Source organism: Salvia splendens, chromosome 12 (assembly GCF_004379255.2).
Source record: "Salvia splendens isolate huo1 chromosome 12, SspV2, whole genome shotgun sequence".
NCBI lineage: Eukaryota > Viridiplantae > Streptophyta > Magnoliopsida > Lamiales > Lamiaceae > Salvia > Salvia splendens.
Genome location: NC_056043.1, coordinates 13,496,410 through 13,509,679, shown reverse-complemented (window position 1 = coordinate 13,509,679; position 13,270 = coordinate 13,496,410). Strand labels below are relative to the sequence as shown.

The following is a 13,270-nucleotide window of genomic DNA, read 5'->3' as shown; positions in this document are numbered from 1 at the left end:
ACAAGGAAACCAAACGAGCCATAAGGCGGACACGCCCAATAGCCCCACCCCAGTTTTTGTCCATAGCCCCAATTTTGTTGTCCATAGCCCCAAAATTCTATTTCCGCCATTATAGTGGACAACTCCAATAGCCCCCAAATTTTATAATCAATTTTCATTTTTAAATATTTTTTAGTTTCAATCAAGTTTAATTTAAATAATCGCACTATAAATAACTAGAATACGAGGTAATTAGGCTCGAATATTCGTTGTATTGCAAACCGGTAAATTATACAACGAATAATTAAAATAAAATACAACTACAAAACTCCGGCACCGTCTACTCGGTGTCGGAGTCGGCTTCCTCGTCTTCCTCTTCTTCTTCTTCTTCTTCTCCTCCTCCTCCTCTCTCGCTGCTGCCGGCCGCGGTATCCCCAGGCGCATTATCAACCAACCCCAGTCGATTGATGAACCTCTTGTAGAGATTGGCTGGCTTGGAAATGGGAACCCGGCCGCGGCAGGTGAAGCGCGTCTAGGTTGGGTCGGTAATCTCCAAAAGCGGAACGACTCAGATTCCGATGTAAAGCGGGCGGCGTTGGTGAGGATCTCCACGACTGAGATGGAGGAAGGGGTGGACTCGATGCCCACGGTGGAGGAGATTGATTCCAACTCCAAGGCTGTGACGGAGCCGCATATCCGCCAAATCCCGACGGCTGAGAAGCATATCCGCCAATACCCGATGGCGGCAAATGATGGGCCGACGGCTGAGATGGATTGCTGTCATATCCCGATTCCTCAGTGTCGGGTGATTCGTCGTCTCCTCGTTGCATTTTGTAGAGAGTGTTTTTGTAGAAAGTGGGTGTATGGATTTTGTGAAAATGGGAGTGAGGGAGGAGGGAGAGTGGTATTTATAGATGAAAAAATGAAAAAAAAATTCAAAAAATGCGGCTATAGCCGCGGCGGATATCCGCCACTATAATAGCCGCGGCTATAGCCGCGCCTATACACCCACCGCCGCGTCCTCGCCCCACTCGCGGCGAAGCCTCGTCTGCCGCCCTCCCCCCACCAGCCGCGTCCACCCTCGCGGCGGACACCCCCTCCACTATAATAGCCGCGCCTAACGCCCCCCTTCGCGGCGTCCGCTGCGTCCACTCCATAGTGGACGCTCTGATAGAGGGGAAGACGAGTAAAAGAATAGAAAGAGAGCTAAAAGCATCTCCAATGCCCGGATGTCCCACTCGGACATCCACTAGGACTTCCCAAAAACACCTCCTGCCACGTCACTAGGACTTTCCATCCCACTATCACGTCAGTAGGACTTCCCCTGCACAATCCGCCATTCTCATCGCCCTTCCCACTAGGACTTCCCGCAATAAAAAAAATCACAAATTCACAAATAAAGCAATTTACGTTTACAGAAATAAAATTAACAACTTCATTAAAAAAACATACATGCTTCGAAAAAAAAATTACATAGTAATAAAACAAAAAAATACATAGTCATACATTCTCGGCTCACTCCGCGTTGTCCTCGTCGCCCGTGCCGCCCCGTCGTCCCCACCGCTGATCTCGGCGCCATCATCTCCAATGGGTGGCATCCCCAAATCGCGCCGACATCCATCGATGACATCCTTCAACATCCTTTTGTACACCGGATCGGTCGTGCTATGCCACCTATGCATGGTCCGGACCAAGCTAGTCGTTATCTGCGCGTGGGCGAGACGGTCGTACTCTTCTGGGGGAGCAGGGGCCTGCGATTGGACCTCGAACGACCTGCTACCGCTGCTGCTTCCCCTAGTATTCCGCTGCGCAACCTTTTGCCCAATCGGGCGACGACGACGGCGGGAGTCTGATTGAGGTATCGGGGACACTTCCTCGGCTTCTGGGAGCTCGTGCGAACCAGCACTGCTGCTGTATTCACTGGAAGCGTTGATCTTCGTCCGCTTCGGCCACCTCGCTTCTACACCCCCACAAAACTTTTGGGAATCCTTCACCACGAGATAGGCCTCCCACTGGTTGAAATCCTTGAACTTCAAGGCTTTGTCGGGGTACTGCGCAAAGGCACGGTTCTTCACATCCTCCTAGGACATACCGCTGGTTGCCTGGCGGAGATTGTTTTGGTAGAGGCCGGCAAATCGACTAAGCTTAGGCCTCAACCGCTCCCACTGTTTCTGGCATTGTTCGGGAATGCGACGCTTCGCCACAGCCGGTTTGTGTGCGAGGTAGGCTTCAGCGATGCGATGTCACAGTCTGTCAATATGCTGGTTAGCACCGACATAGGGATCCTCGACTATTGAAAGCCAAGCCTTCGCAAGCGCGACGTTTTCCCACACGCTCCAGACCGTCCTCTTTCCCGTCTCCTCCTCATCCTCCTCCCCTGTCACCGTTCCCGAGGAAGAGCCCGTGGCTTTCCCCTTGCCGTTGCCCCTGCCCATGCCCCTTGCCGCTGTCCCCACATCATCGGGAGTCTCCCTGACTAGAGATAGCCCCAACTCCTCAAAAGAGAAAGTTTTCATGCCGGTGAACTGAGTTTCCGGAACAAAACTGGATGGGGAATCAGTAGACAGCATATCGATAACTGGGCGATAGACATTCTCCGCAAGTGGTTCAGGGCCCCTGCCACCCCCTTTCCCAGGCATGGTCTGCATCATCCCACCCATCCCCATCATATTTGGGGTCATGCCCCCCATCCCCATCCCCATCATATTTGGGGTCATGCCCCCCATCCCCGCTGCCCTGGGCATCATACCACCCATACCACCCATCCAATTGTACATATTGAAGTACGGGGACATCATACCACCCATCCCACACGCCATTTGGGATTGCATACCCGACTTTGCCGGAACCGTTGTCGCATTTCGGCTAGAGTTTCCCTCCAGTTCGGCGGGAAACATTGGAGTCTGCGACTCGATCGTGGCGGGGGAGTTCCTGTCATTCTCCATTAAGTAGAAATGAAATTTGTAGTAAAAGAAGAGAGAAACTTGTTAACACAAGTGGTGCGAATGAAATGAAGTTCAACGAGCCGCTTATATAGAGTTTAAAAAAAATTAAATACCGGACGTCCGACCCACGCCACAATGGCGGACGTCCACCCGCCCGTCGCCCGCACGTCCGAGGATATCCGACGTCCTTACGGGACGTCCGTATCCGACTTGCCACGCCACAATGGCGGACGTCCCGGTCGCCCGTCGCGGATGTCCGACCGGACGTCCGTCATTGGAGATGCTCTAAGAGCACCCACCACAACCGTGCTCTTGCCAGCGAGCACGGTTGTAGGCCCGGCCTCACTTTTTCTGCCTGCTCTTCGGCAAGAGCACAACACCCACAATTGTGCTCTTCCACTGGGACGAGCACAATTCAATTTAAAATTCAATTAAATAAAAATATTTCCATAATATTAAAATTCATTAAATAACCGAAATAATATTACAAATTACAAATAAAATAAAAAAGACATAATTAAAATCCTAAAAATAAAAAATTACATAATTAAATTCGTAAAATTAAAAAAAAACCACTACTCATTGCCGAATTTCGCCCACATGTGTTTGATTAAGTCTTCTTGTAGCTCAATGTGGGTTCGGGTATCGCGCATTGTGTGCCTTGTTTCGAGCCTCTCCCCCACCGTCGTATGCCGACCTCGGCGTGGGGGAGACCTCGCGGTTGAGCTTCCGGCTTCATCCTCGTCGTAGAAGCTAGCCGCCATCGGTCCTTCATCGCCTATAATCATGTTGTGTAAGATAATACACGTGTACATGATGTCGGTGATATTATTCACGTACCAGAGCCGAGCCGGGGCCTTCACAATGTTGAATCGGGCTTGAAGGACCCCAAAGGCTCTTTCGACGTCTTTCCGCGCGGACTCTTGACGCTGCGCAAAAATAACCCGTCTCGGGTCTTGCGAGTTGCTGAGCGTCTTCACGAAAGTCGACCACCTTGGGAAGATACCATCGGCGAGATAGTAACCTATGTGGTATGTATTTCCGTTAATGGTGAAGTCGATCGCCAATGCTACACCATTCATCACATCATTGAAGAGTGGTGAAGAATAGAGCACGTTCAAGTCGTTGTTAGATCCGGCAACGCCGAAATATGCATGCCAAATCCATAGGCGGTAGTCGGCGACCGCCTCAAAGATAAGTGTTGGGCCGCCGCCTTTGTGACCGCTTAAGTGTTGCCCCCTCCAAGCAGTCGAGCAATTCTTCCACCTCCAATGCATACAGTCAATGCTGCCAAGTATTCCGGGAAATCCATGGACTGATTCGTGAAAACGAAGCAACCGTTGGCAATCATCGGTGGTGGGTACCCGAAGGAATTCATCACCAAAAGCTGTACGAACGCCCTCGCAAAAAATTTTTAGACAAAGGATACCAGTGGACTCACCGACATGCAAATACTCGTCGAAGAGGTCAGCCGTTTGCCCAGTAGCGAGTTGTCGGATGGCACACGTACACTTCTGCAACGGCGTGATACTTTGTCGGCCGGCTGCATCTGGACCTATTTGGAAGAATTCAACACGTGCGGACAATGTGTTGACAATTCGCATAAACAAGCGCTTTGACATGCGAAAACGACTCCTGAAGTAATATGCCGGAAACCGCTGCTGGTCGGCAACGAGCCTTTCGTGGGCTCCCTCCCAGTCACGATGGATGTAGCGACGAGTTGATCTAGTTCGTTGAGGAGGAGGAGCGGGGGGTATTCGCCGCGACATATGCTTCATAAGCGACACGATGTTGTTCGTAGTATTCTTGTTCTTCACGCTCCGCTTCCGCCATAAGATGGGTGAAATCCATTTGAGGTTTTGAGTGAGAGATGAAGGTGAAGATAGGTTGTATGAAAATTATGAATGAGAGATGAACGAGAGATGATTTGATGTGATAAATGGATGATGAATGTGTATATTTATAGATGATTTTGGGGAAAAAATAAAAAAATACAGAAAAAAGGGCAAAAAACGGCCATATTTTTGGGATTTGGAAAATATTTTTTTTATCAATTTTTATAATTAAATACCGATTTTTTTAAAAAAAAATAAAAATATTCAAAGGCAACGGCTATGCCGTTGCCCAATCGTAGCATGCCACGTCAGCTGCTCGCTGCCAGCGGCGCGAGCGCAGCGGCGGACGACCTCCTCCGTGCCGCTGGCACGGATGGACGGACGCCGTCTGTCCACCGTTGCAGATGCTCTAAGCAGTCCTTTTGTGGGCAACCCTACGATAGTTACGGTGAGGGTTACCAAACGACGATCAAGATTGGATTTTCATTTTCCATTTGACCAATGTGAGGATCCAACTATGTACAAGCAACGATATGTGTGAGATCACACAGATGAACACGTGGAAATATCGTGGAGCTTATGTGACAACATAGTCCCTGTCTCAATATTAAATGACTCATATTTGATCCATACGAATTTTAAAAAATTGTTTTAACTTTATATAGTAAAGTGTGTAGAAAAAGTTATTAGAATGTCGATTCTAATTTAATATTTATATTGGTTTTATAATAAAATGTAAGTGGAATGAGTTAGTAGAATATATATCCACTTGCTAACTATAGTAGTAAAAATGCAATGACACATTTATTGGCGGATGGACGAAAAATGAGACATTTAATGACCCAGAAAGGAGTAATATTTAAAACATGCATAATTTAACAATTGAAATACTGGGGAGTGTTATATTGTTAAATCAATACTTAATTGTTAACTACAATTAAATAATAGCCATTAGATATTCAAATCAAGTGTCTAGATCATCAGCACCGTAATGTCAATACGATAAAAAAATGTCAATAACGGTAAGATCAATTTACAACAAATTAATTATAACTAACTTTTGAAAAATATCTCATAACTTTAAACACATATAACTTTCTCGATTTAAATTATGTTTTCGCACAACATATATCAAATTAAAGATAATTTTATAAGGATTCTAACGAGATCTCACTTGCATATGTTCCGACGTCAAAATTTGAAAAAAAATATTTTTGGAAAATATTTTTTGTTAGTTTTTATAATTAAATACCAATTTTTTTTTTAAAAAAAATTAAAATATTCAAAGGCAACGGCTATGACGTTGCCCAATCGTAGCACGCCACGTCAGCTGCTCGCTAGCACGGACGTGCTCGATGCATCGAGCAGCGCCGTGCCAGCGGCGCGAGCGCAGCGGCGGAAGACCTCCTCCGTGCCGCTGGCACGGACGGGCGGACGCCGTCCGTCCATCGTTGCGGATGCTCTAAGTAGTCCTTTTGTGGGCAACCCTACGATAGTTACGGTGAGGGTTACCAAACGACGGTTAAGATTGGATTTTCATTTTCCATTTGACCAATGTGAGGATCCAACTATGTACAAGCAACGATCTGTGTGCGATCATACAGATGAACACGTGAAAATATCGTGGAGCTTATGTGACAACATAGTCCCCCTCTCTATATTAAATGACTCATATTTGATCCATACAAATTTTAAAAAATTGTTTTAACTTTATATAGTAAAGTGTGTAGAAAAAGTTATTAGAATATGAATTCTAATTTAATATTTATATTGGTTTTATAATAAAATGTAAGTGGAATGAGTTAGTAGAATATATATCCACTTGTTAACTATAGTAGTAAAAATGTAATGACACATTTATTGGCGGATGGACGAAAAATGAGACATTTAATGACCGAGAAAGGAATGATATTTAAAACATGCATAATTTAACAATTGAAATATCGGGGAGTGTTATATTGTTAAATTAATAATTAATTGCTAACTACAATTAAATAATAGTCATTAGATATTCAAATCAAGTGTCTAGATCATCAGCCTCGGAATGTCAATATGATAAAAAAACGTCAATAACGGTAAGGTCAATTTACAACAAATTAGTTATAACTAACTTTTGAAAAATATCTCATAACTTTAAAACACGTATAACTTTCTCGATTTAAATTATGTTTTCGCACAACATATATCAAATTAAAGATAATTTTATAAGGATTCTAACGAGATCTCACTTGCATATGTTCCGACGTCAAAATTTTAAAAATAAAAAAAAAATCAATTTTTTCGTACAACAACAAATATGCCAATATAATACATGTAGAATGTCAATATAAGCAATCTATTAATATTATCAAAGCATTGTGTTGATATTTTCGCAACACTATAATGACATTTTCTTCTAAAACCCTAATTTAGTAGTTTTTTTTATCCTTTTCGATTTAATTAATAAAAATTAAAATTACACGTGGCAAATTTTAGGCCACAAGATTTCTAAAATCCTATGATCTTAAATTAGTTGTAGTTAGCAATTAAATGATGAGTTAACAATTGATTACTCCCCTTGAAATACCATTGACAAATATAACACAAATTAATTAATAAATATACTCCCTCCTATATGTACGTGAACTTTTCATTTTTGTCCGTCTTATAAAAATATGGGCAAATTTTCATTTATGAAAAGTTTTCCGCAACTCATTATGCATATACATCAATTTATTGACAACTTATATCATTATGACCTACCATTACAACTCATTAAACACTAATAATAATGTGAGTCTCACTATCCAGTAAAACTACTTTAACTACTTTTTTTATCTCTTCTCTTACTTTACCAATTGTGCATTAGTTCTCGTATCATTTCAATTGTGCATATTTTTATGGAACGGATGAAGTATATAAATTAAAAATCCTAAAAAATTAAAATCATAAAAATTAAAAAAATTACATGAGCTTCTTAGTGAGTATACACAACATGAAGTTGTGCACTTTGTGCTCATCATCGGTCATAACTGACACATATTGTTGGATGGTCACATAGATAAGAGCCTCGGAAACTAGTAATATGTTTAATTAAATAAAAAATTATAGGATATCTTTCATAAGAGGAAATAATCAATAAAATTATGAAAGAACTCGGAAAAGGGGTTAATTTCACTAACGTTTCAAAACTTGAGATTAAATTCGCTGACTTTTCAGAACATGGGATAAAACATGCGAATTTTCGGAATAAGAGATTTTTATTTATTTATTTATTTCGCTTCTTTTTTCCTACTATTATTTTCCTACCAGATAAATAAAGCATTTATCAAATGACTATCCAACTCAAAATTTGGGAAAAACAATCGAAATTTCTGCCTCTCCACTCCAGATGCATCTCTTTCCCCACTCCACACTCGCTCAATTCTATTAGAAAGAGATAAGTTGACTGTGGAGTGGAGCTATGCTCTTTATTATTCCTGAAATAATTAATTAATTTCCTCCTTCAAGAATCAAGACATAACAAAATGCCTAGTCCCATTTCACTCATTCATTAATCTTGCATCGTGCATATATTCGCCACCACTACTTTAATTCCACAACTCCGCCTTCTTCTCTCATTTCCAGGTTCCCATTTTTAAAATCTCCATATTCCCCAGTCCAAGAAGGAGCTTCACAACACTTGCGCTGCTCCTTAATCAACTCTTACAAATTTGTATAATGGGAGCAAAATCATGTGCAAGTTTGAATCTTGATGAAGTATCTTTGTTTGAATGGTGTAGCTGGTTGCTTACTCTCGTGGGGTTTTCGTTTTCAGCAAAATATTAGCTGCATTTTGACATTTTCCTTCTTCATTCTGTTGTGCTTGGTTGAAAAATTATAAACTTGATTGTTCTTGCTGGATTTGTGTGTATCTGTGAAATTTTGAAGCATTTTCAGTAGATTGTTTTTTACATGTTGGATAGTACAAACCTGATTGTAGTCTTTGGTATATTCTAATAGTTTTAGTTAGTTTGATTTCTGTCCATTTTCAACTGTATTTTTATCAAATATTGGACTCTAATGTGATGAACAAATAGGGAGATTTCCTAATGAATAGATTTTTGCGGCGGGCCTGGAAATTGGGGAGGGTAGTTTGGCAATTTGATAAATGTTGGGAGGAAAATAATATGGAAAAAGAAGAGAAAAAATATATTAAAAAATTACTTATTCTGAAAAATTCGTATGCCTCGATATCATATTCTGAAAGATAATTTAATCCTAAATTTTGATGAGTCAACGAAATCAATCCGTTTTTCCGAAATCTCTCTAAAAATATAGCCCAAATTATTCGTATTTTAACATTGAGCTGGGAGATCAATATTAACTTCGATAATGACACATGTTAATATTTATTTGAGTCAAGGAATAAATTGGAGCTTGTTTCAATCAGTAATTACTTCAACAAGTAAGTCCGAACTCAAACCTCATTGGTTCCTACCTTAGCTCGATTATTTTATAGCTAAAGTAAAATAAAGAAAATATTTTTACATGAAAGTTTCATTTGCAAGAATACAACAGAAGAAAAATAAGGATGATTTAAAAACTTTTGTAATGAAATGACAGATTTTTTCGTGACCGTACTATTTTGTAATCTTGAATGATGGATTTGCAGCCCAAAGATATTCTCCTACAACTACAAAATGTTTTCCAGAAGAATAATCTGCACTCTTTTTTTTTTCCTCTTTCTCTATTTCTTATCAACTTCACTTCGACAAGTTTTGTCTACACAAGAGTCATACCGTATGATCTAGATTAAATTAGAATTTTGTGCCTGGAATTTCCTTTTTCACCGGATTAAATGTGTGAGGACTTATTTAAAGCTAGAATATGGACAAGGCATAATCACATAAACAACTTTGGTGAACATAAATGTGTAATGTAGTTTGCCTTACTTCCTGGTCAGTTTTTGCTTGGTGGCTTTGATTGATGAATACTTTTTTTTTCTTGTTTTGCTTGGAAGATGCACTTCTTAGTCTTCTCTCGATTGCCTCTTGTTTACCTTGTTTATTTTAATTTTGAGGTGTTTTGTTTTCTTGTCTTGTCTTTGTTGGATTAGTTTGTTCTGAACTTAGGTTCCTTTGATCATCGATCTTAGAGCGGTTTGAGCCTTTTATCTTTTATAAAAAAAACGAAGACATAGAGAATGAGCATGCTAGAACTGCTGTTTCCAATATCAGGTGCAATTTAGTTGGAGATATAAAAGACCTTGATTTGGTGAATTTGGTTGAGAGAAGGTATGATATGCTCTTAGTAGTTCGATTATGATATTGAAAGTCGAAGTCAGAATGTGATTCCATCAATGAATACTATTGTTCAACTCAGACGAAAGATAACTTGGGAATCATTATGAATAAATTGAAGTCATCAACAAAGCTACCTGCCCATAACGACACTAATTAAAAATGATAATTGATGCTAACTAGTGCTATTCTTCTTCACTATGAAAATCTGCAAGAACTCGAAGAAACTAATAATAAAAATAATCATCCCAAGAAATTACAGCTTATTTCCAATTTATTGGATTTTGTGATTCAACTATCATTGGTAGAACTTGTATGTTTTGGCAGATAGAATAATGTTCCTCAACCCTCCAATTGGTGCCAAAATCATCAGTAAAACTCCAATAACAATGAATATCTATAAATTCAGACCAATCAATCATTAGTCAGTAAGAAATATAATATGCAAAAATATTGACTTTGCATTTGGTTAAAACTTACCCAATTAAGCCACCAGGAGAAGCCAAACTTTGTGGGCTTTTTCAAAATGAGCCATATGATGCAAGGAAGCTAAAAAGACAGTATAAATGTCAATCATAATATCACAATTTTAATTCTCAAAATTTATGCATCTTTTCACTCACAAAGTACGTTGTTGGGGCCAAAGCAAATCCACCAAAGAATCCAAGCAAACCACCAAAGAAGGGGACTGTCATGCCTATGAACATTGTTAGGCCTGCAAAGATTATAAGATAATCCATGATCAATGCTAAACACCTCCAAAACCATCATTCATAAAATCTTGCTCCCTCCGTCCTCCATTATGTGTCCCAGTTTTCCATTTTGGTTCTCCCTTATTGAGTTTTCCATTTTGGTTCGTCCCTAATTAATTTTCTCACTTCACTTTTACTATTTTTGGTAATGGACCTCACATTTCACTAACTCAATTCCACTCATATATTATTACTCCCTCCGTCCCACAAGAATATACACAATTTCCTTTTTAGTATGTCCCACTAAAATATACACTTTCTAATTTGAAAAGTCTTTTCTCTCTAATAAGGTAGGACCATTCTCCACTAACAATACTTCAATTACTTTTTCTCTCTACCTCTCTCTTACTTTATCAATTTTACATTAAAATCCGTGCCGAACTCAAAGTGCATATTCTTTGGGGAGAGGGAGTATAAAATTAACATATAAAAGTAAGACCCACCTGCCACTAACTTTTTCAATCCAATTTCTTTTACATTTCAGGGGAACGGAGGGAGTACTATTTATTGTTAATACATTGTAGCCTTACCAACAAATAGCGTACGAGTTGTGAAGCGTAACACATCCGAAGGCTTAAACTTCATTTGCTTCACCAAGAAAGTCTCCATCATGTCAAACACTGGCATGGCATATATCTACACATACAAAGCATGCATCTTATTTCAAATACCATACCCTATACCATCTTCATATTTCAACAAAAAACCCTATTCTTGAAGAAATACTATGTAAATAATAAAAATAAAGTCATGTAATGGATGTTGCACCTGATAGCCTCCGACAACATGAATGAAAACAAACATATTGGCAGATGCAATGAGCCACGCAGGCTTCTCGAGGGTCATCAAAATGTTGTCGTCGACTTTGTCTCCAAATACATAGTACCCGAAAAAGGCAACCGGAAAGTAACATATGAAGACCACGAAATAGGCTACAGCGACCCCCTTCCACATGGGCTTCTTGGAGGGCTTCTCGGGCGTGGACGGGATGGTCGCCTGAATCTCCAGCACAACGTTGTGGCCAGCAAAAGCGAACGCCATGTCCCCTAATGCATTAAAAAAGTTAAAAGTATTCTCCGATGTGTTCTTCCCCCTCAAACCGTACGAGACGTTCTCTGACGCCCCCTTCGCTAGAGACGCCGTCCATACGATCGTCGAGTACCTGGTATTAAGATCACCATAATGATTTTCACATTTCAGCCAAAATTAGCCTCATACTTAAAATGGAAAGTTACTATGATTTTATCTCATATTTTATTCACATTTTCTCATTATGTCTCCTACTTTACCTATTTTATCATACTTCTAATTTTGAAATAAAACTTGTGCAGTCCACAATTGAGACTATTTCTAGGTTAACTTACACTAGGGACATGACGGCGGCTGCAAGGGAGATGCCGGAGATGGAGTTGAAGTTGGGTAGAAATGAGAGGACGAATTGGACACAGCCAAACATCATGATGAAGTAGGTGAGTCTGATGTTCTTGCAGTCTGGACAAACGGTGTTGTGGAACTTCTGCAATGATTTGCCACCGGTGACCATGTAGATGATGCAAGTGCTAACTTCCACCACTATTTGTTGAGGCAACACAATGTAGAGCCCAAGTTTCTCACCGAAGGCCGCTTGCCCTAATTCGTGGTACCGGTCCAACCGTTTGCCCGGAATCATCTCATGCATCTCTACCATTTGCCACAGTGTGTACAGAGTTATGACCCATGACATTACCATGACTACGCTACCCGGTCCCCTAAATATAAATATTTATATATTAGACAGACGCATCGTTTTAGTTCATATGTGTACGAAGGTTGTTTTTAATATCGTTTTTAGTTTCATAATATGAAGGTCATTTTAAGATCGTTTTAGTTCATACGATTTTATATCTATAGTATGAGCTAAAACAATCTAAAAATGACTTCTGTATGATTTAGTTATGCATATTAATTTACCATCCCATGTTGGACATTGCATAAGGGAGGCTAAGGACGCCGGCACCGACCATGGCGGTCACATTGTGGAAGGTGGAGTACCACCACTTCGCCGTCCGACTAGATGTGATTGGAAGCCACGCATCGATCTTCTCTTCTTCTGTCATCTCTCTTTCGATTTCAGTAGCCACCATTTTCCCTTCTATACTCACAACCTATGCCTTATTAAGAGAATCATAATAATTCCTTAATTATGGTCGAAATATTATATATACACAACGTGAACACAAAATAAGGATACATGATTTATTTTGATTGGGTACATAACTATTTTCAAGGATTTTATTGCACGTCATTATGTTTGTATTAACTTCAACTATAGATTAGGATCTCATATAAGTATGTTTTTTATTAGCAAGATCCTATTTAACGCATCATCACTACATATATATAAATTCGTCGGAATTTCATCAAACGTCAATTTGACATCGTTATTTTCTTTTCATGCATTAGTTTAGGATCTAACTTATAATTTTCCTTTATATATATATTGTTGGAAAGAACAGCAA

General features: G+C 40.1%; 1 protein-coding gene across 1 annotated transcript; it reads right to left on the bottom strand.

Annotated features, from left to right (window-relative positions):
* Positions 1 to 10,318: 10,318 nt before the first annotated feature.
* On the bottom strand, positions 10,319 to 12,877 carry LOC121758127 (lysine histidine transporter 1-like). Its single transcript, XM_042153557.1, has 7 exons — positions 12,723 to 12,877; positions 12,137 to 12,520; positions 11,541 to 11,934; positions 11,303 to 11,408; positions 10,644 to 10,735; positions 10,501 to 10,569; positions 10,319 to 10,417 (listed from the first exon to the last, which is right to left on the bottom strand). Exons 1-7 carry the CDS (start codon positions 12,866 to 12,868, stop codon positions 10,319 to 10,321), a joined length of 1,290 nt encoding a protein of 429 aa, XP_042009491.1. The 5' UTR covers positions 12,869 to 12,877.
* Between the last annotated feature and the right edge of the window lie 393 nt (positions 12,878 to 13,270).